The following is a 23,795-nucleotide window of genomic DNA, read 5'->3' as shown; positions in this document are numbered from 1 at the left end:
GTTAAAAGTGAAGAGTCTGTGCACGCAAGGGCCAAGCGGAGGATACGTTATTACTGTTTTCTTCTTAACGATAAAACTGGGTGTGGACAAATGCTGGAGAGTTGGCATTCGCAGGCTGTGGGTTGAACGTAACTTGCATCCTTCCAGTGCGGCAATCTCACTGCTAGAACTATGTCCCAGGAACACTATTTCAGGATTGCTTACAACCTGGAAGCAACGGGGATGTGTCTGGCCGTTGGAGCTTGTGTTTTCACTCATCCCTGCAGTAGCCATCAAGCAGCAGAAACGATGCTGTGAGGGAAGACATTTGTAATACATTATGTATTACACATTATGTGTGGCCCGGGCGCGGTGGCTCACGCCTGTAATCCCAGCACTTTGGGAGACCGAGGTGGGCAGATCACTTGAGGTCGGGAGTCCCATACCAGCCTGGTCAACATGGCGAAAACTCGTCTCCACTAAAAATACAAAAATTAGCCAGGCGTGGTGGCGGGCACCTATAATCCCAGCTACTCAGGAGGCTGAGGCAGGACAATCACTTGAACCCTGGAAGCGGAGGCTGCAGTGAGCCAAGATCATACCACTGCACTCCAGCCTGGGCAACAAGAGTGAAACTCTGTCTTAAAAAAGAAAAAAAAAAAAAAGAAACACCAAAAATACAAAAATTAGTGGGGTGTGGCGGCATGTGCCTGTAATCCCAGATATTTGGGAGGCTGAGGCAGGAGAATCACTTGAACCTAGGAGGTGGTGGTTGGGTGGGTGCAGAGTCCAGATTGCACCACTGCACTCCAGCCTGGGTCACAAGAGTAAAATTCCATCTCAAAACAAACAAAACCATAACTTTTCCTTGAGCTCAGAGGCAGTTTTCAAAGAATGAGGACTGAATGGGAAGCCTCTTGGAGGCTCGCTGACTTGTCAGCTCATGTAGGGTAGCTGTGCTTTCTTCATCTCCCCTCAAGCAGGGGTGGGACCCAGGGGTCTGGGGCAGGGACTCAGGTTCCCTCACCCCCACCTCCTCTGGAAAGAACATGACAGGCAGGTCACACGCACTTTTGTCAGGTTCCTCCCTGAACCCACCCATGAGTTTGCAGGCCCACCTCTCCCTCAGCAGAATCTTGGAACTACCATTCTTAGCAAGGCTAAGCTCCCTTAGTGCATGAGAACTATCAGTCTGAGAGGCTTCATGGAGGAAGCGAGACTTGGGTCAGTAACTAAGGGACACTTTGGGAAGGCCCAGTAAAGACTAGGGTGGGGAGATCCAGAGGTGGTGGCATCTGAGCTGAGCCTCAAAGGACCCAGAACCCTGGAATGTTTACAACATGCCCATGATGGGGTCTAGCAAACAGCTTCTTTTATTCTTGTTTGAAATTATTTTTCTGCTTACAAAAGTAATTTATACTTGATCTAAAAAAAAAAGAGAAATTACACAATGTTGAAAGCAAAAATTCACCAGCTGGGCCCCAGAAGCCCTGTGTACAGAGAAGAGCCTGTGGCCCAGTTGCTGACCTGGGAGGATGTGCCTGTGGTCAAGGTTACGAGGATGTGCCTGGCACCACGGGGCAGAGGACAGAGTTCTCTCCGGCAGCCTTGGGAGGCCCCGCTGCTAATCCACTGACTTCTTTTCCGTCTGCGCCTGCAAGAGAAGCAGGTGGATCAGACTGGTGTCAAAGGAGAAGGGAGAGCTGAGCTTCGCTGTTCTGTTAGGAGTCTACTGGACCTTGCTGTTACCCCAGCCAGCACATATTCCAGGGCCAGAAGCCCCTGCCTAACTGAGAAGTGACTGCCACTCAGGGACACTGCTTCCAAGGCCACCAGCCCAGGGCCACAAAAGAAAAAGAAATTACAAAATGCTGAAAGCAAAAAGTCACCAGCTGGGTCCCAGAAGCCCTGTGGACAGAGAAGAGCCTGTGGCCCGGCTGCTAAAATCATTTCCAGAAAAGTTGAGGCCAAGTTTGGGCTGAGCACTTGGAAGCCGCAGCCATCACCTCTGCCAGACCTGGGGTAGGGATGGCGGGATGGAGGGGTTGGCAGGGAGGAGGTGGTAGATGTCCGAGGGTGCCTGTCTGCAGAAGCCTTACTCTGACTTTCATCTGGAGAAAGTGGCTGTGCTCCAATTCTCACAAAAGCACCATAGCCTCCAGCCTGGATGGATTCCAGCAGTGAGCGGTGGTCTCAAAGGGGCAGGGAGGACTGTGAGATGGCCTTATTTCACAGAACTCAGGGGGAACAGACCCTGAGCCAGACTCCAACCCCCTCTGCCCTCTGCAGGGACCTCCTGGTGGCCTCAGGGTGGTGACTTCACTCCTCTGAGCCCTGCCTCCCACAGGCCAAGAGGACTGCACCCTGTGCGCCAGTTTGGCAGGAGAAGCCAGGGGGACATGCAGAGGCTCTAAGAGCAGGACTGGGTGGTAGGGGCTTCACAGTGAGAGCCAGGCACTCTCACCAGCTCTGGGAGGACAGGGTCCCTCTGAGTCCCTGAGCACTGCTTGCACCAGGCCTGAGACTCCAGTAGGGGGATGGAGGCTGAGGGGTCCATTAGGTTCCCTGAGAGCTCCAGGCTTGTGGCTGCAGACACTAATCTCTCAGGTGTTCTGGGGTCTCAGCCCCAGGGAAGCTTTGGGGCTGTGACCCTCTTTGACCTCAGGCCACTCACCCCTCAATTTCCATCAGTGAGGCAGGGTCCCTGCACTGCCAGCAAACTGAAGGAACCCTCAGAGCCCCTTTTCTTATAATGGGCTGCTAGGCTGAGTGCCCTCGCTGACCCCAGGGGCCACCTGTTCAAAGGTCACAATCCAAGGCAAATTGCTATGGCTGTTTTTCCTCACAGGGCATGGCAGAGCCCACTCCCAGTCAGGAAGAAAACCCAACTCATCTTCCCACGCAATGCGCAGCCCCTTGCCCCATCTCTCTGGAACTTCCAACTCAAAAGGTGTACCCAGCCCATTTCCTCTGCTACCCAGGGTCCTGACCCCACTGCTCCCTGCTCTAGTAGAGCCCAGAGGCAGACCTCTGGTCCTGAGAACCTGCTGTGGGGCCAGTAGGAGGCCTGTCCTCCTACAGGGGACAGCAGGACAGGACCTGGGTGCCCCAGGGAGAGCTGGGTGCAGGGAAAGGGGCAGCCCTGTTCTCACCCTGTCTCTACTACCATGCCCCACCTGGCTGTATCCCCCAAGTCTAGCTGAGAGAAAGGTCTAGTACATAGCAGGGGCAGAGCCAAGGGCCCCAGGGAGTGGGAGTGGGGGGTAAAAACACTCAGTCCATCCATCCCATCACTCCCACAGTAAAGCAGAGGGAATGATCCTGCCCCATCACCTCCAGCCAGCCTGCAGCAGCTAAGGCTACACCCCAGCCCTACTCCCCCACAGGACCAAGCTATATCTCGGTGAGCCCCGAGCTATATCTCTCTGGAGATATAGCTTGCAGGGGGTGACTGCTTGGGCAGAAGAGGCAGGTAAGGTAGCGGCAGTCCCGGGGAGTCAGGCTGAGGTTACAGCCTTGGTCTGCTGGGGGTCTCATCCTGCGTGCCTCAGGTCTCCAGAGCCCAGCCTACACAGAGCTGCTGTTCAGTGGATGTTACTAAATGACTGAACGAACAGTGAGCAAGACAAAAGGAGCTTTCTAGAACATATGGAAAGGTGACCCATCAAACCCCTGGCCTTGGAGATGCTCATCGAGCAGTTGTGAGCCAAGACCTTGAAGCTGACAGCAGCCGCCTGTGGGCCCCACAGCAGCCTCAGATGCTCCCTCGTGAAGAAGCCAGTGGGCGGCGCATTCTAGAGTGGGGAACAGACACAGAGAGACAAGGCTGCTCAGAGGCAGGGTTGGAGGTCGGAGGATGCCCAAGCCTGTGTCCTAAGCCTTGTGCTACTGCTCGCCACACATGGTCAAAGCCAGGGAACAAGGAACCCACAGGACAGGGAGAAGGGCCCGACGGAGCCAGCGCAGCTATGCAGGACACCCTGGGAGGTGCTGAGCTGTCCTGGCAGGGGCGTTGTGGAGCCTCACCTGGGTCCTGCCTGCTGCGTTTCTGCTCAGGCTCCTGTGGGGGGGCCTCGATGGCCCTCTGGGCCTCAGGGTGGGTCTGGAGGAGGGCCTTGGCAAGAGTGGCGGGGCCAGGCACCCCCAGGGACATGACACAGTGCACACCCTTGCGCTTGGCCCCCTCCACCTTGGCACTGTCTTTGGAGGCTGTGAGCAGGACCAGTTTGGAGAACTTTCTGGGCTTCCTCGGGGCTGCTGCTGCAGGGACGACTTCTGTGCCTGGCTTGGGAGATGGCTCCTGGCCAGCCTTCACGCTCTCGCCCTCCTGCTCGTTGGACTCAGGCAGGGGCATCCCGGGACCCAGGGATTGTCCTTCAAGCTGTGCTCAGCCCCCAGCAGGTGGATTTCTCCTACTCCCAGGCAAGGAACCTGGAGTCCAGTGGTTCTGTCCTGAGGAAGGAAGCAAAATCCCGTCAGAGGAAGCCCTTGGGCCGGGACTCTAGATACAGAGCTGGGAAGGAGATGGGGCAAATGGGACTGCCTCACTGCTCACTGGGACCAAGGCTGGCGTGGGGCCTAATGGAAACAGGGACCCTGGCTGGTCCTTCTGCTTCACCAGTTCCTCTCCTGGCAGCCTTGGGTATGTCGCCCCCATCCAACCCCATTTCCCCATCTGGAAAATGTGCATAATAAACACCCCTCAAAAGGGGCCATCAGAGTGACTAATGACTAAGAGCTGAGCCACTACCAATGGGCCTTCCCACGTGCTGAGCATGGACAAAATGTTTCCACCCTGTGGACTGTTTCCAGTCCCCCGTCCCACCCCTGTAATAACAGCAGGCCGTTCTTATGGACCTAGTCACAGTTGAGGACACTGAGGTATGTCAGGGTGATCCACACATCCGTGGAGCAGCAGAGCTGGGGTGGACCAAGAGCCCATGACCACACAGCATCTGGTGTACTTCATTCATGTTTTTTTTTTTTTTTTTTTTTGAGACGGAGTTTCGCTCTTGTTACCCAGGCTGGAGTGCAATGGCGCGATCTCGGCTCACCGCAACCTCTGCCTCCTGGGTTCAGGCAATTCTCCTGCCTCAGCCTCCTGAGTAGCTGGGATTACAGGCACGCGCCACCATGCCCAGCTAATTTTTTGTATTAGTAGAGACGGGGTTTCACCATGTTGACCAGGATGGTCTCGATCTCTTGACCTCGTGATCCACCCGCCTCGGCCTCCCAAAGTGCTGGGATTACAGGCATGAGCCACCGCACCCAGCTTCGTTCATGTTAATAGACACTAGTGTCCCTGGGCACCAAGCATCAGAGCTAAGCACTTTGGGGACATGAGTTCAGTTTGTGTCATCACAGGTAGCATGGGCCAAGCACCTGCCAGCACTTTGCAGGCCACAGCATTGCAGCTGGTCCTGGCAGGTGGGACAACCAGATCCAGCTGCATCCCCATCTGCAGGCCCACAGGCTCACCAACCCGCTGGTTTTCACACCAACCTTGTGTCTGAGTTGGTGCTGATGCTGCCCTGGCTGTGTAGGGACAGTGAAGTGGAGGTGTGATGGATCCCACGGTCACTGAGGGCTCCTTGGCTTTTGGCCTGGAGAAGGAGAAAGGATGGGTTATAACCCTGTAGGGTCAAGTACCAGGCTCTGGCTGGCCTGGAGACTCAGTCCTGGGGTGTTGCAGCACCAATGTGGGTTGGCCTTTCTGTCTTGTGGGGGATGACTGGGTGGTGGGTGGATGACGGGGTCTTTCCCAGCCTACAGCGTTAGCCTAGACACAAGACTGCAGCCTGGGCAGCTACCTGGACCCCTGTCCAGGATCCAGGCAGGACAAGGCCCAGAGATGCCCACTTTTCCCACAGGGTCCATCCCCCAACCTGGGCTTGAGGTTCTTATGGCTTCCTTGGACCCCTCCCAATTTGTCTGGCCTCAGAGGGGTCCATGCCCAGCACCTTGGCGTTTTTTTTTTTTTTTTTTAAGACAGAGTTTTGCTCTTGTTGCCCAGGCTAGAGTGCAAGAGTGCAATGGCATGATCTCAGCTCACCGCAACCTCCGCCTCCTAGATTCAAGCCATTCTCCTGCCTCAGCCTCCCAAGTAGCTGGGATTATAGGTGCCTGCCACCATGCCCGGCTAATTTTGTATTTTTAGTAGAGACAGGGTTTCACCATGTTGGTCAGGCTGGTCTTGAACTCCTGACCTCATGATCTGTCCACCTCGGCCTCCCAAAGTGCTGGGAGTACAGGCGAGAGCCACCGTGCCCGGCCCTCTCTGGCATTTTCTAAGACCCTATTGTCCATGAGAAGGGCTTGAAGATGCAGGGCTAGGATAGGGGGTTCGGGGTCTTGTCCTGCGTGCTCCCCTCTGCAGTCCCCTGATCATGAAATAAAAGTAGTTTGAAGCCCCACCCCAGGGCTACCTTCTCGAGGGGGTGGGTACTCGAAGAAATGTGCCAGGCAGCGAGTCACACGCCTGCAGAGTACCGCAGGGATCCGGGTCACGTTATCCGCCCACCTCCGGACTAGCCAACCCCCGTTCTTCCTGTGCGGCCTTTCCAGCTCTGCTCATCTGCCTCACGGGGCGATGTGGGTATGCCGGGGACCTGGGGAGACCTGAGAAATTGCGGTGGCAAAGACCCCGCCAGCCACTCTGAGATGGAAAAGAGATACCGGAGGCCCAACCAAATAGCGCCCCGCTTCACGCGATGATTGGCTCTGGTGCACGTCCCTCGGGCTGCCGCTCTCCCCTGGGCTCCCATACAGCGCAGCATGTATGGGCGGTCCGGCATGAATAAATGTCAGGTTCCCTGACCCCGCGTCCGGATCCACCCCGGGTCCCCTAGCACCTCTCATTGTGTCGATCCTGCCACTGCAGTGCCCCCAGACTCCAAAAATGATGCGGCCTCTTGCACACCCAGCGTGCAAATTCCTGCAAGATACTCGGTCCCCACGAGGCTGGCAGGGACCCAGACTCACAAGCTTCTTCCAGGCCGGCAGCACTTCCCCGAGAAATCCACACTGACGCTGACCCCCAGACTGCGTGCCTCCTTATATTATGTTAGTGCAAAAGTAATTGTGGTTTTGCCACTGCAATGACAAAACCGCAATTAATTTTGCACCAACCTAATATTTGGCACCTGAGGCACCTCCTTGCCAGTCTATAGTCTCGGCTCTGTGGCCTGGCTAACTCTGAGCTGTAGGAAAGGGCCACAAAGTGACATCAGCTCCATCTCAAATTTAAACCCCAGAGTAAAGGAACAAGATGGCCTTAACTACTGTCCAAAGAGAAAAGTCAGGAAAATAAAAAAATCTTAAGCTGTAACAAGAAGGGAATCCTGAAATATGTAAATTAGGCTCTTTCATATTGTGAAATACATATTTGGTCTTTGGCCCTCCCAGTATATAATTCCTAAAATTCCTGGAATCTCCAAAGTGATGTCTTTTTGTATGCTCAGACACTGACTGATAGCGAGCAGCCCCCGAGGTGCTTCAGTGGGGCTGGTCACTAGAAAGACCAAGGTAGGGTTAAAGTGTTGGGACTTTCAGCCCCACCTCCAACCTCCAGGAAGGAGAGAGGGGCTGAAGGTTAAGTTGATCACCAGTGGTCTGTGGTTTAATCAATCATGCCTATGTAACGAAGACTCCATAAAAACCCAAAAGGAGAGAGTTTCAAGAGCTTCCAGGAACACATGGAGTCCCTGGAGGGGTGGGTGGGGGTTGGGAGTCGGGTGGAAATGGAAACTGAGTCCCTCCCGCACGTGCTGCTGCATCTATATTTTTATCTGCATCCTTTATAATCAAATGGTACATGTAAATAAGCTTTTGTTTTTGTTTCTTTTTTTTGAGACAGAGTCTCACCCTGTCTCCCAGGTTTAAGTGTAGTGGTGTAATCTCGGCTCACTGCAACCTCCACCTCCTGGGTACAAGCAATTTCCCTGCCTCAGCCTCCCAAGTAGCTGGGATTACAGGTACACACCACCATGTCCAGCTAATTTTTGTATTTTTAGTAGAGATGGGGATTCACCAAGTTGGTCAGGTTGGTCTTGAACTCCTAACCTCAAGTGATCCACCTGCTTCAGCCTCCCAAAGTGCTGGGATTACAGGCGTGAGCCACCGCGCCTGGCATTGTTTGAGTTCTTTGAGCCGATCTAGCAAATAATTTAATCCAAGGAACTGGTCATAAGAATCTGAGATCGTAGCTGGTGGGTCGGAAGAGTGAGCAAGACAACCTGGGGCTTGCAATTAGCATGTGAACGGAGGGAGGTCTCCATGGTTTGGGGCCTCACCTGCAAGATCTGACGCTATCTCTAGGTGGATGGCATCGGCATTGGATTTGTATGCTGCATAACTGACTACTTGCTCATTAGTGGGGAAGAAATCCCCACATGTTTGGTTGCAGAAGCCTTCTGTGCTGGGTGACAAAATTGAAAAAGTATTTTGAGTTTCTCTGTGTCTTACTGGCTGGCTCCAAAAAACTGTAAATGACTACCCAAAACTCAGAACAAAAAGAGCAACTGTAAATGACATGATACCTACACAGGTCCACAGAGGTGTAACTGACACACAGTACAGCAGGGCTACTTCTGAGCAGCTTGGTAAAGGGGCAGGGGCAGGTCTGGAAGCTTCCTGATCCTGCTTCCACCTGCCTCTGCTCTGCCCTCTGTCCTCTGAGCTCCAGTAACAAGTGGCTTCCTTCAATAAAGGCCCTTAGAGGCTGGGCATGGTCACTCACCCCTGTGGTTACACCATTTGGGGTCAGGAATTTAGGACCAACCTGGCCAACGTGATGAAATCCCATCTCTACCAAAAACACAAAAATTAGCCAGGTGTGGTGGCACATGCTTGTAGTCCCAGCTACTCAGGAGCCTGAGGAATGAGAATTGCTTGAACCCAGGAGGTGGAGGTTACAGTGAGCCGAGAGCACACTACTGCACTCCAGCCTGGGTGACAGAGTAAGACTGTCTCACAAAAATTAAAAACAAAAAAAAACCCCACCAATCATATTGGATTAGGGCTTACCCATATAACTTCATTTTACCTTAACACTCTTTTATTTTTTTTCTTTCTTTATTTTTATAGAGATGAGGTCTCGCTATGTTGCTTAGGCTTGTCCCAAACTCCTGGGTTCAAGCAATCCTCCTGCCTGGGACTCCCAAAGTGCTGGTTATTTATCTGAGGCAGGGTATTGCTCTGTTGTCCAGTCTGGAGTGCAGTGCCATGATCATAGCTCACTGCTGCCTTGATCTCCCAGGTTCAAGTGATCCTCCTGCCTCAACCTCTTGAGAAGCTGGGACTACAGGTGCACATCACCATGCCCAGCTAATTTAAAATAAAGATTTTTTTTTTTTTTTAGAGACAGGTCTCACTATCTTGCCCAGGCTGGTCTCAAACTCCTGGCTTCAAGCAATCCTCCTACTTTGGCCTCCTAAAGTGCTGAAATTAGAGGCATGAACCACCACATCCAGCCCCTTAGCACCCTTTTAAAGATCCAATATTCAAATGCCATCATATTCTGAGACCCTGGGGGCTAGGACTATAATATATAAATTTTGGGGGACGCAACTCAGCCCTTAACTGCTTAGAACACAGAAAGAGTGGTAAATTACAGCTTTATAGCCTGTAGGTCTCTAAATCTTGATTCAGGCACTCATGTACATCTATACCTCGAGCATGCTCCAGGAGGGCAGGAACACCCAGGGCTGCACACAGGTGCAGTGCAGGGAGCATCTGCTTTGGGAGAAGCCAGTAGGATCTTAGCACAAATGTAAACACAGGTATGAAAGCCCCAGAGGATCCAGAATATGATTATCTTGATGTATCCTTTAGGATCACCATCCAAATAATAATTTTTAAAACCCCCAATTTTGTAATTCTTGCAGCCTGAGTGTGGTGTCTCACACCTGTAATCTCAGCATTTTGGGAGGCTTAGGTAGGGGATCGCTTGAGCCCAGGAGTTTGAAACCAGCTTGGGCAACCTACGGAGACCCCGTCTCTACAAATTTTTTTTTTTTTTTTTTTTAATTAGCCGGCCACAGTGGTCCATGCCTGTAGTCTCAGTCACTCAGGAGCCTGAGAGGCAGGAGGACAGCTTGAGCCCAGGAGTTCAAGGCTACAGTGAGCTATGATCGCACCACTGCACTCCAGGCTGGGTGATGGAGCAAGACCTGTCTCAAAAATAAAACAAAAGAAGACCAAAAAAACCCCAAATTCCTGTAAAAGTTACTTTCACCCAAAGGTTATGAGTTTGAAAACATCGTCTTGAACAATACATAGCTCCTGTATATTGCTAGGGCAAAGTTATGAAATGGAGCATTAAGGTTATTTTAAAATTTTGAATTATGTAATTGAAAGAAAATAATATAGAATAAACAATAATAGCAAATCTCCAGGATCCCAACCATCCCTTGACAAACTGCTTTTATTTCTGTATAACTGTTTCTTATGTACACATTTCTCATAACTATGAGTAAAGCTTTCAAATAATTGTATTTCCTGTTTTCTTTCCACTTTTAGGATAGATACTGCCAGCTTAGAAACCTTAGAAACCTTAAAGACCCTTAGAAACTTCCAAAGCACGATTAATCCACACCAGTAGGTGCAGGAAACACAATTTAAATCTTAAACTACAGGCTCAGCATGGTGGCTCACGCCTGTAATCCAAGCACTTTGGGAGGCCAAGTTGAGTGGATCACCTGAGGTCAGGAGTTCCAGACCAGCCTGGCCAAGATGGCAAAACCCCATCTCTACTGAAAAAACAAAAATTAGCCAGGCATGGTGGTGCACGCCTGTAGTCCCAGCTACTCGGGAGGCTGAGGCAGGAGAATTGCTTGAACCCAGGAGGCGGAGGTTGTAGTGAGCCAAGATCGTGCCACTGCACACCAGCCTGGCGACAGAGCGAGACTCTGTCTCAAAAAAAAAAGAAAAGAAAGAAAGAAAAATTCTTAAGCTACAATAATCGTAGCTGGGCCTAAGATGGAGGTGTTGTTACTTTAAATGAACCACTTTTCAAGAAAATAAAATGCTTACCATCTTTTTTCCAAAGCAAGAAAAAAATATAAGTAAAAAAAAGATGTAAGACCTTGAAATGTTTATAACTGGTTTACAAAAAAGAATTAAGTTAGAAAGTCATTTGAACAAATTTAGCAAAAACAATCTTTTCTAGGCTAAACAACTATGGATTTTTCCAAAAATGACTAAAACAGAACGTTGGTCCTGGCTGTCCCCCTCACTCAGCCCGTCTGTCTCCTTCTGCGTGTTCTCCACTGAGGTCATATTGGCTGTGTATTTACTGACTTTATTTGACCTATTCTTAATGTAAAAGCAGCTGTTTTCAAAGATTCATATTAAAACGCCCTAAGGTCAACCAGGAAATACATTATCAAATGTTAACAGTAATGTGACTGAGGGATTTCATTTTTCACAAATTTTCTATTATTTTCTCAAAATTGTAATATGCATGAACTCAATTTTTTTGCATAAGCTAATTTTACAGTGGGAACACATTTAACATTAAAAAAAAGATGTTTACAAGGTTTCCTTTCTTTCTCCCTCCCTCCCCCTCTCCCTCCCTCAGGCACTCAATTCAGCCTCAACTTCCAGGGCTCAAGCAATTTTTCCACCTCAGCCTCTCAAGTAGCTAGGACCACTGGTATGTACCACTACACCTGGCTAAAGTTTTTTTTGTTCTGTTTCGTTTTTTGTAGAGACGAAGTCTTGCTATGTTGCCCAGGCTGGTTTCAAACTCTTGGCCTCAAGCAATCCTCCTCCCTCAGCCTCCCAAAGTGCTGGGATTATAGACATGAGCCACCGCCACACTTGGCACAAGGTAATTTTTTTTTTTTAGATGGAGTTTCGCTCTTATTGCCCAGGCTGGAGTGCAGTGGCACAATCTCGACTCATCGCAACCTCCACCTCCTGGGTTCAAGTAATTCTCCTGCCTCAGCCTCCCGAGTAGCTGGGATTACAGGCATGCGCCACCACACCCAGCTAATTTTTGTATTTTTAGTACAGATGGGGTTTCTCCATGTTGGTCAGGCTGGTCTTGAACTCCTGACCTCAGGTGATCTGCCCGCCTCAGCCTTCCAAAGTGCTGGGATTACAGCCATAAGCCACTGCACTCGGCCAGTAATTTTTTATATTAGTCCATTATTCAGAGTAAAAGTGTCCATATTCCTATGTGACATAATGTCGTACAAGAAAATAAGATTAATATAAACAACTGGGATAAACAAATAAATTAAGTACATTAAAATCCTGGTTTTAGATTTATAGACACAACAGAAATGGGTAGAGTGAAGACACCACCCCGAGTCCTCATGGGTGGAAAGGGGTGTGTGTGTAAGTGTGTGTGTGAGAGAGAGAGAGAGGGAGAGAGGCTGGGCGTGGTAGCTCATGTGACGACACCACCCCAAGTCCTCACGGGTGGAAAGGGGTGTGTGTGTAAGTGTGTGTGTGAGAGAGAGAGAGGGAGAGAGGCTGGGCGTGGTAGCTCATGTGACGACACCACCCCAAGTCCTCACGGGTGGAAAGGGGTGTGTGTGTGTGTGTGTGTGTGTGTGTGTGTGTGTGTGTGTGAGAGAGAGAGAGAGACGGGGGGGGACTGGGCATGACAGAGAGACAGAGACAGACAGAGAGAGAGAGAGGCTGGGCATGTTGGCTCATGCCTGTAATCCTGTAATCCCAGCACTTTGGGAGGCAGATGGCCTGAGCCCAGAAGTTTGAGACCAGCCTGGGCAACACAGGGAGACCCTGTCTCTATAAAAAATAAATAAATACAAAATAAAAGAAAGGAAAAAAACCCTGCCACTCTGGTCCTCCTGCCTGTACCTGGCCCAGAAGTAACCTGCCCAGAGCCACGTCCTTGGTCCTTGAAATGGGACCTGAGTCAGGAAAAGAGTCCTATTATGTCAACCTTAACCTCCACTACTGCCACCCAACAACCTCCCTTCCCAGTGTCCCCATCACCCCGCTCTGTCCCTGGGGAGATGGAGGCCTGGTCCAGAGCCAATAGCCTTGGGCAGCAGATGCTTGAAGTCAGAAATGCTGGTTACAAAGACAACTGCTCCTCAGAGCTGAGGTCCTGCCTTTGAAGCAAGTAGTAGGGATTATAACCCAGATAATAAAATAAATATCCATGAGTCCAAGTTGATATAAATAACTGAATATTATTATATTGAAGGGACAAATATTCCTGAAGAGGAATTCTAAACAGTATGGCAGACACTTCCCCCTCCAGGAAGTAGAGCTTAAGTCCCCTCCCTTGATTGTTGGCTGGGCTTAGTGCCTCATTTACTTTTTTTTTTTTTTGAGACGAAGTCTCGTTCTGTTGACCAGGCTGGAGTGCACTGGCTCGATATTGGCTCACTGCAACCTCCACCTCCCGGGTTCAAGCAATTCTCCTGCCTCAGCCTCCCAAGTAGCTGGGATTACAGGCGCCTGCCACCACAGCCGGCTAATTTTTGAACTTTTAGTAGAGACAGGGTCTCGCCATGTTGGCCAGGCTGGTCTCAAACTCCTGACCTTGTGATCTACCCGCCTTGGCCTCCCAAAGTGCTGGGATTACAGGCATGAGCCACTGCGCCCAGCCAGTGCCTCATTTCCAAAGATGAGAATCTGGGCTGGGCACGGTGGCTCACGTCTGTAATTCCAGCACTTTCGGAGGTTGAGGCGGGTGGATCACTTAAGGTCAAGAGTTTAAGATCGGCCTGGCTAACATGGCAAAACTCCGTTGTCTACTAAAAACATAAAAATTTGGCCCAGCACAGTGGCTCATACCTGTAATCCCACCACTTTGGGAGGCTGAGGTGGGCAGATCATGAGGTCAGGAGATTAAGACCATCCTGGCTAACACGGTGAAATCCCATCTCTACTAAAAGTACAAAAAAATTAGCTGGGCGTGGTGGCAGGTGCCTGTAGTCCCAGCTAGTTGGGAGTCTAAGGCAGGAGAATCGCTTGAACCTGGGAGGCAGAGGCTGCAGTGAGCCAAGATCATGCCACTACACTCCAGCCTGGGTGACAAAGCAAGACTCCGTCTCAAAAAAAAAAAAAAAAAAAAAAAAAATCAGCTGGGCATGGTGGTACACACCTGTAATCCCAGCTACTAAGGAGGCTGACACAGGAGAAGTGCTTGAACCTGGGAGGCAGAGGTTGCAGTGAGCCAAGATCTCACTGCACTCCAATCTCACTGCACTCCAGCCTGGGCAAGAGCAAGACTCCATCTCAAAACAAAACAAAAACACACACACACAAAAAATGAATGCGGGATTAGATCCCAGATTAGATCCTGGAACAGAAAAAGGGCATTAGTGAAAACACTGATGAAATCCAAATAAAGTCTATATAAGGTTAGTTTTCTTTTTTCTTTGAGAGATAGGGTCTTGGTGTGTTGCTTGGAGTACAATGACACAATCATGGCTCACTGTAACCTCAAACTCATGGGCTCAAGTGATCCTCCCACCTCAGCTTCCCAAATTGCTGGGACTACAGGCACGGACCACCATGCCTGGCTAATTTTCATATCTGTAGTAGAGACAGGGTTTCATCATATTGGCCAGGCTGGTCTCGAACTCCTGAACTCAAGTGATTTGCCCTCCTCGGCCTCCCAAAGTGCTGGATTACAAGTGTGAGCCACCACACCTGCTCTGTAGTTTTGTACCAACAATAATTTTATTATATGAGATGTTAACATGAGGAGAAGCTGGGGATGGAGAGGATCTATGGGGACTCTGTATTGCCTCTGGGACTTTCCTGTAAAGTTAGTCATTTCAAAATAAAAAACTTTTTTTTAGAGGTCATGCATTAATATGACCCAACACATTAACTATTTTATCACAGAAAACCCAGCATTAGCACCTTTCCTCTTTTTCAGTTTTTTTTTTTGAGATGGAGTTTCGCTCTTGTTACCCAGGCTGGAGCGCAATGGCGCGATCTCGGCTCACCGCCACCTCTGCCTCCTGGGTTCAGGCAATTCTCCTGCCTCAGCCTCCTGAGTACCTGGGATTACAGGCACGCACCACCATGCCCAGATAATTTTTTGTATTTTTAGTAGAGACGGGGTTTCACCATGTTGACCAGCATGGTCTCAATCTCTTGACCTCGTGATCCACCCGCCTCGGCCTCCCAAAGTGCTGGGATTACAGGCGTGAGCCACCATGCCCAGCTTTTTTCAGTTTTTTTTTTAACCTAGTCTTTTGAAGTGCTTTTTGCTTAAAAGGTTAGGACAGATTGAAAAATGACTTATGTACACACATACACACATACAGAAACACCAAAGTTTGAGCAAAATGGCCCTTAAAAATGTTGCCTGGGCCGGGCGCGGTGGCTCACGCCTGTAATCCCAGCACTTTGGGAGGCCGAGGCGGGTGGATCACAAGGTCAAGAGATCGAGACCATCCTGGTCAACATGGTGAAACCCCGTCTCTACTAAAAATAAAAAAAAAAAATTAGCGGGGCATGGTGGCGCGTGCCTGTAGTCCCAGCTACTCAGGAGGCTGAGGCAGGAGAATTGCCTGAACCCAGGAGGCGGAGGTTGCAGTGAGCCGAGATCGCGCCATTGCACTCCAGCCTGGGTAACGAGCGAAACTCCGTTTCAAAAAAAAAAAAAAAAATGTTGCCTGGTAGGAATTGCATTTTATGAATAATTTTCATGTGTTCTGGAAAAAAACAAGTGATACTTTTCTAAATATCAAATTTCAGGTAATCATAGTGTTTAATACCTCATTTTCCAAACAATAAATATTTCTTTTCTACAATTAGTCCTGTGCACACCTCCTAAGTAGTATAATAGTACATTTGCTTCAATGACTTTTTAAACTTAAAGTTACTACTGATATTAAAAACCATGATATTTGCTCTATCTCCTGAAGCAGTAGAGAAATACAGCTCCATACAATCTCAGAGAAGAGCAAGTTATGAAGATCTCCTCCTACTCTCCATTTCGAAGACAAGGCAGCCAAGAAGGAGCAACCCTGGACTTCTTCCAGGATAAAAGGCTTAGCTGGTAGAGCTGGTCAGTCCACAGGACTGGAACACCCACTGGGCTTCAGGTTCCCCAACAAGATCATGACATTGTTGGAAGAAATTAAAGAAGACCTAAACAAATGGAAAGACATCCCATGTTCATGGATTGGAAGACTTGATATTGTTAAGATGACAATACTTCTGGCATTGATCTATAGATTCTTAGTTCCAGCTGGCATTTTTTTTTTTTTTTTTTTGGAGAAACTGACAAGCTGGTCCTAAAATTCATATGAAAATTCAAGGAAACCAGAATAGCAAAAACAATCTAGAAAAAGAAAAAAGCTGAAGGACTGACACTTCTCTATTTCAAAATTTATTATCACAAAGCTATAGTAATCAATAAGCCGTGGTACTGGCATAAAGACAGAGAGACCAGCAGAATAGAACTGAGAGTCCAGAAATACACTCCTACATATATGGTGAACTGATGTTCAACAAAGGTGACAAAACAATTTTGTGGAGGGAAAACAGTCTTACCAACAAATGTTGGGCCAGGTGTGGTGGCTCATGCTTGTAATCCCAGTACTTTGAGAGGCTGATGTAGGGGGAATCACTTGAGCCCAGGAGTTCCAGACCAGCCTAGGCAACATAGTGAGATCCTCTCTCTACAAAAAATAATAAAAATCAGGCCGGGCGCGGTGGTTTATGCCTGTAATCCTAGCACTTTGGGAGGCCAAGGTGGGTGGATCACCTGAGGTCAGGAGTTCAAGACCAGCCTGGCCATCATGGTGAAACCCCATCTTATATTTAAAAAAAAAAAAAAATTAGCCAGGTATGGTCAGACATGTATGCAGTTCCAGCAACTTGGGAAGCTGAGGTGGGAGGATTGCTTGAGGCTGGGAGGTCAAGGCTGCAGTGAGCTGTGACTGTGCCACTGGACTCCAGCCTAGGTAACACAGCAAGACCCTGTCTCAAAATAAAAATAAAAACAAACATTAAATGCTAGGAACACTGAATATCCAATACAAAAAATGAAGTTGGCTGGGCGCAGTGGCTCACGCCTATAATCCCAGCACTTTGGGAGGCCGAGGCGGGTGGATCACGAGGTCAAGAGATCGAGACCATCCTGGTCAACATGGTGAAACCCCGTCTCTACTAAAAATACAAAAAAAAATTAGCTGGGCATGGTGGCGCACGCCTGTAGTCCCAGCTACTCGGGAGGCTGAGGCAGGAGAATTGCTTGAACCCAGGAGATGGAGGTTGCGGTGAGCTGAGATCGCGCCATTGCACTCCAGCCTGGGTAACAAGAGCGAAACTCCATCTCAAAAAATAAAAACAAAAAAACAAAAAAATTAAGTTGTATGACTTCCTCATAGCATATACAAAAATTAACTCTAAATAAATTATATGGCTGGGCATGATGGCTTATGCCTATAATCCTAGCACTTTGAGAGGCTGAGGTGGGCAGATCACTTGAGCTCAGGAGTTCAAGTCTAGCCTGGGCAACATGGTGAGACCTCATCTCTACTAAAAAAAACAAAACAAAACAAAAAAAAATAGCTGGGCATGGTGGTGTGCACCTGTGGTCCCAGCTACTCAGGAAGCTGAGGTGGAAGGATTGCTTGAGCCTGTGGGGTAGTGGGTGCAGTGATAGGAGACTATGGCACTGCACTCAAGCTTAGGTGACAGAGGAAGACCCTGTCTCAAAACAACAACAACAAAATTATAGTTTATTATAAGAGCTACAGCACTGAAACTTTTTTAAAAAAGAAAAACTAAATCCTCATAACCTTGGATTAGGCAAAGCTTTCTTCAATATAACAAAAGGCACAAACAACAAATGAAGAAATAAACTGGACTTCAACAAAGTTCAAAAGTTTTGCATTTTAGCCATAAAAATTTTGAAAGTTAAGCCAGGCGCGGTGGCTCACGCCTATAATCCCAGCACTTTGGGAGGCCGAGGCGGGTGGATCATGAGGTCAAGAGATCAAGACCATCCTGGTCAACAAGGTGAAACCCCGTCTCTACTAAAAAATACAAAAATTAGCTGGGCATGGTGGCGCACACCTGTAGTCCCAGCTACTCAGGAGGCTGAGGCAGGAGAATTGCTTGAACCCAGGAGGCGGAGGTTGCGGTGAGCCGAGATCTTGCCATTGTACTCCAGGCTGGGTAACAAGAGTGAAACTCCGTCTCAAAAAAAAAAGAAAGTTAAAAGATAATCCAAAGAATGGGAGAAAATGTTTGCAAATCATATATCTGATAAGGAATTTATATCCAGAACTTACGAAGAGCTCTTACAACTCAGTAATAAGCAAACAAACAAACAATTTAAAAATCGGTGGCCAGGTGTGGTGGCTCACGCCTGTAATCCCAGCACTTTGGGAGGCTTAGGCAGGCAGATTGCCTGAGGCTGGTAGTTTGAGACCAGCCTGACCAACGTGGAGAAACCCTGTCTCTACCAAAAATACAAAATTAAAAAAAAAAAAATACAAAATTAGCCAGTGCATGCCTGTAATCCCAGCTACTCAGGAGGCTGAGGCAGAAGAACTGCTTGAACTCGGGAGGCAGAGGTTGCAGTGAGCTGAGATCGAGTCACTGCAGTCCAGCCTGGGCAAGAAGAGTGAAACTCCCCGGGCCAGACTTGGTGGCTCATGCCTGTAATCCCAGCACTTTGAAAGGCTAAGGTGGGTGTATCACCTGAGGTTGAGAGTTTGAGACCAGCCTGACCAACATGGAGAAACCCTGTCTCTATTGAAAATTCAAAATTAAAAAAAAAACAACATACAAAATTAGCCAGGCATGGTGGTGCATGCCTGTAATCCCAGCTACTCAAGAGGCTGAGACAGGAGAATTGCTTGAACCCGGGAGGCGAAGGTTGTAGTGAGCTGAGATGGAGCCATTGCACTCCAGCCTGGGCAAGAAGAGTGAAACTCCCTGGGCCGGGTATGGTGGTTCATGCCTGTAATACCAGCTACTAGGGAGGCTGAGGCATGAGAATCGCTTGAACCCGGAAGGCGGAGGTTTCAATGAGCCAAGATCGTGCCACTGTACTACAATGCACTGCACTGCACTGTAGCCTGGGCAACAATGCAAGACTCCATCTAAAAAATAATAATAATAAAAAAAATGGGCAAAGGCTCCAAATAGGCCTTTCTCTAAAGAAAATATACAAATGACTAATACATGAGAAGATGCTCAACAACATCAGTAATCAGGGAAATGCAAATCAAAACCACAATGAGATAACACTTCGCACTACTAGGATGAACATGATAAACAAAAAAACAGACAACAGCAAGTGTCGGTAAGGATGAGGAGAAACTGGAACCCTCATACACTGCTGAGGGGAATGTAAAATGCTACAGCCATTTTTGGAAACCAGCCTGGCAGTTCTCAAAAGGTAAAATGCAGAGTTACCCTATGACCCAGCAATTCTACTACTAGGTATATACCCAAAAGAAATGAAAACTACCATATCCACACAAAAATGTACATGAATGTTCATAGCTGCATTATTCATGAAAGCCAAAAGTGGAAACAGCCAAAATGTCCATCAATGGATGAATGGATAAATACAATGTGGTGCATGTATAAAATGGATTATTTGGCAGTAAAAAAAAAATATATGCTACAACATAAATGAACCTTGAAGAAATAATGCTCAGCTAAGACACCAGACCCAAAAGACCAAGTATTATATGATTCCATTTACATGAAATTACTTAGAGTCTATAGAATCTACAGAGTAGGAAAATCTATGGAGACAGAACGTAGATTTTTGTGGTTGTCTTGGAGTTGGTGTGGGGAAGAGGAGAACAAGGAGTGACTGCTAGTGGCTATGAGCTTTCTGGGGTGATGAAAATGTTCTAAAACAATTTTTTGTGAGGACTGCACAACTTTATGGTCACTCTAAAGCCAATGAATTGTAGACCTTAAATGGATAAATTGCATGGTATGTGAATTATCTCAATAAAGTTGTCAAATATGCAGAAAAAGGTAAATTGAGTCTATGAACAGTGGTTCTCCAACTTCACTGTCCCTAAGAATCACCTAGAGTTCTTTTAAAGATGCACAGTCCTGGGCCATTCCACCCCAGACTTCTGACTCAGAGGATCTGGAGAGAGACTCAAGAGTCTACACTTCTAACCAGTAGCCCCAATTGATTTTGATGCTCTGGTAACACCGATGGATGCTATGTGCTCTATCCAGGGAGTCTGTGATTTCTAGTTTACAGGGTGAATTCTTCATCAGCCACTGCAGGAACAGGGATGGACGTGTCTTAGGTAGTTCCAGACTGGATCAGTCTCTCTTCTGGATTCTTCCCTAAACTTTTAGCAATTTATGTTCCAAGAGTAAAGGTTTTAGAGGCTTTTTTTGTTGTTGTTTTTGAGACAGAGTCCCTCTTATTGCCCAGTCTAGAGTGCAATGGTGTGATCTCAGCTCACCGCAACCTCCACCTCCTGGGTTCAAGTGATTCTCTTGCCTCTGCCTCCAGAGAGCTGGGGTTACAGGCATGCACCACCACACCTGGCTAATTTTGGATTTTTCATACAGACAGGGTTTCTCCATGTTGGTGAGACTGGTCTGAAACTCCTGACCTCAGATGATCCACCCACCTCAGCCTCCCAAAGTGCTGGGATTACAGGCGTGAGCCACCTCACCCAGCCTAGAGGCAGTTATTTTTCCACTCAATCAATGTTCACTGGATAAACTGACTTTTAAAAAGTGAAGTAGAGGCTGGGCACAAAGTGGCTCACACCTGTAATCCCAGCACTTTGGGAGGTTGAGGCAGGCAGATCGCCTGAGGTCAGGAGTTCCAGACCAGCCTGGCCAATATGGTGAAACCCCATCTCTACTAAAAATACAAAAATTAGCCAGTGTAGTGGCGCGGGCCTGTAGTCGCGGCTACTCGAGAGGCTGAGGTAGGATAATTTCTTGAACCCAGGAGATGGACGTTGCAGTGAGCCGAGATCACACCACTGCACTGCAGTCTGGGCAACAGAGCCAGACTCCATCCAAAAAATAAAAAATGGAAGTAGAAATGAATGTAAAAGATCAAAAGTCTTAACAGTTACCTTACTATACTCATATTATATGCTCACCCCAACTCTGTAATCTGGTGGTTGGATATATTTTTTTAATTAAAAAATTAAAAAAAATTTTTTTTGAAACATGGTCTCACTTTGTCACCCAGGCCGGAGTGCACGATCTCGACTCACTGCAGCCTCAACCTCCTGGGTTCAAGAGATCTTCCTGCCTCAGGTCCCGCAAGTAGCCTGGACTACAGGTGATGGCCAGCATGCCTGGCTAATTTTTGTATTTTTAGTAGAGATGGGGTTTCACCATGTTGGCCAGGCTAGTCTTGAAACCCTCAGCTCAGGTGACCTGCCTGCCTTGGCCTCCCAAGGTGCTGCGATTACAGGCATGAGCCACTGCACCTGGCTTGGTGATTGGATATTACTTTGGGTCACCAGTCAACATTCATCCTAACCAGCTGTCATGATGTTGGTAACAAAGGAGACCCAGCAGCATAAAGATGGCTCAGCGTAAACCCAAGACCAACGATCACGCATGTCAGGAACTGGCCGGAGTGTCCCGTACCAGCAGGTCTGTGGGAAGCAGGCTAACAGCCTCCCAAAGATGTCCAGGTCCTGATCCCTGGAACCTGTGAGTATGTTAACTTATTCAGCAAATGGGAACTAAGGTTGCAGAACAATTAAAGTTGTTCACCAGATTATCCTGGTGGGTCCAATGTAATCACTGGGGTCCTTAAAAGTGATATTTTTAAGATCACTTTTAAAAATGAAGAGGGAACAGATATGAGTGAGGGAGAAATGTAAGAATGGAGGCAGGTCCAAGAGGTAAGATGCTGTCGGTTTTGTAGATGGAGGAAGGGGTCACAGGCCAAAGAATGCACGTGGCCTCTAGAAGCTGAGAAAGGCAAGAAAATTGATTCTCTCCCAGAACCCTGAGCAAGGAATGCAACTCTGACTACACTTTAATTCAGTGAGACCCATGTCAGACTTCCGATTTCTAGATCTAGAAGATAAATTTGTGTCGTTTTAAGCCACCATATTTGTTAGGACAGCAACAGGAAACTAATACAAGAACCTAGTGATGAAGCTCTGGAAGCCAGGAACCCTGCCTGGTGCCTCACAGTGGACCCACAGAATCATCTTCATATGCACGGGAGGGAAGCACCATCAGTGTCCACCAGCACCGGCGTCCTTAGCCACGAGGACAATTCCCTTGCCCTCCCCGGCAGGTTTCATCTGCGTAATGGAAACAGTGGTGAATTTAGCAGGGGTTGTTAATAGCTGATAGAAAAGGGTGAAGTCATTGCCAAAGTTCCCAGGCCATATGGACAGCTGCTCCCCAATAATAACTGTTCCACGCAGTCCATGGGGGGCTGCGATTGACCCTCCGACAGGATGAGGGGACACTGAAGTGTGCAGTACACATCCTTACAGGTCGATTTAAAAAACCGGCAGTGACCCTGCCCCAAGAAGGCCATGAACTGCTGCACTACCGTGTGAAGCGCTCAGCCTCCCCACAATGGGAACTGCAGTCATGGCAGCTCCTTCCCCTCATCACCAAGGCTCAGAATCTTTCTTTTACTCCTCCCTTACCCAATGCAATTGCCATCAAACGCGGCCTGTGCTGCACCCAAACGGCTCCAGCTCCCTGGCTCTCTCCTCTCCCATGAATACTCCCACAACCTGGCTCCGAGTGTCTCCCTCGCCCCAATATCTCACAGCTCCAACTCGCTGCCGTCCCTGCAGGGGCCCCCCGAGCTGCAACCGTGGGACAGGGCCGGTGGGGGTAGGGAGCATCGGGAAGGCAGCACTGGGTGGGGCGGACGCCGCCAAGAGCCGGCGGGCGAGTGCCGGGCTCCTTGGTGGGGTGGTGTTGGGGCTTTGGCCAGGGGAAGCAGGGAGGGGCGAGGATCAGGGAGGAAATCGCGGCAGACACCACAGGAAGCGGCCTGAGCGCCAGGACGCGGACACCTCTTCAGCACCCGCAGCCCTCGGGACCCCCGGAAGAGCCGGGCCAGGGACGTGTCCACGCCGGGGCCGTGGGACCCTCCCCGCCCGCTGGGGCCCGTCCTCACCGACGGCAGCGGGCCCTCCCTCTCCAGCGACAGCGCCACGACGGGTCCCTCAGCCTCTGTGCCGAGGGCCCCCGCCTCAGCTCGCGCCGTCACCTTAAGCCGGGGTCACGGCGTGAGCATGCGCAGCAAGGCTGCGGGGGCCGCTCTTTGGGCTGGGGCAGCTCCGCCGGGTTTTGCCCGCGCGGCGTAGAGCAGGGCGTCCGGCCAATCGGAGGGCGGGGGCGGGGCCAGGATTCCATAAGTGGGCGGGAACACGAGGGATTGGGTGTCGCCATCCGGGGACGGAGCCGCGGAGGATCTGCGGCCTGGGTCGGTCCTGGTCGAGGTTCTCCCAGCACTAGTGGGGTAGGCTTCAGTGCGACCCCGGTCTTCCTCACGGATTTGACTCCAGCTCCCTACGGGGGAAACTGGAGCATTTGTTTAAAGGTTTTGTTCGCCCCCGTCGAGATACTGAGCGTGCGAAGGGAAGATCTTTAGGCTCATGGAAGCGGCTGCCTTATGTTCAGCTGTGCATCCTTGAAGACGAGTCCGCGCCAGTGGTGCAGCCCTCGCCCATTAGTCCCGCCCTCGCTCATTAGTTCCGCTCCTACTCAATCATTTCTCTCTCGTTATTGGTCCAGGCTTGCCCTACAGGCCCCGCCCTCTTTGCGCCCCATCCACCTTCAAGCGGCCCATGGTGTTCCGGAAACACTCATCCTCCAACGACCCAGTGCTGCGGGACCGCGCTGGCTCCGGACACAGG

The 23,795-nt window shown here is 49.3% G+C and overlaps 1 protein-coding gene across 3 annotated transcripts; it reads right to left on the bottom strand.

The window, feature by feature from the left end:
* Window positions 1-32: 32 nt before the first annotated feature.
* Window positions 33-23,195, bottom strand: FLYWCH2 (FLYWCH family member 2). 3 transcript variants are annotated; one of them, XM_021667220.2, is made up of 5 exons: window positions 23,054-23,195; window positions 5,482-5,582; window positions 4,006-4,431; window positions 1,507-1,633; window positions 33-291 (listed from the first exon to the last, which is right to left on the bottom strand). In XM_021667220.2, the coding sequence occupies exons 3-4, from the start codon at window positions 4,331-4,333 to the stop codon at window positions 1,533-1,535; spliced, it is 429 nt and encodes a 142-aa protein (XP_021522895.1). In that variant the 5' UTR covers window positions 4,334-4,431; window positions 5,482-5,582; window positions 23,054-23,195; the 3' UTR covers window positions 33-291; window positions 1,507-1,532. The 3 variants fall into 3 exon arrangements, with proteins under 3 accessions (XP_021522895.1, XP_021522897.1, XP_021522896.1); XM_021667222.2 differs by lacking the exon at window positions 23,054-23,195 and adding an exon at window positions 6,405-8,031; XM_021667221.2 differs by lacking the exon at window positions 33-291 and adding an exon at window positions 1,310-1,404.
* Window positions 23,196-23,795: the final 600 nt, after the last annotated feature.

This window comes from Aotus nancymaae, unplaced genomic scaffold (assembly GCF_030222135.1).
Source record: "Aotus nancymaae isolate 86718 unplaced genomic scaffold, 86718_ANA_hifiasm-v0.15.2.pri h1tg000049l, whole genome shotgun sequence".
NCBI lineage: Eukaryota > Metazoa > Chordata > Mammalia > Primates > Aotidae > Aotus > Aotus nancymaae.
Note: the sequence above shows the minus strand (reverse complement) of the source record. Positions and strands in the feature narration are given on the sequence as shown.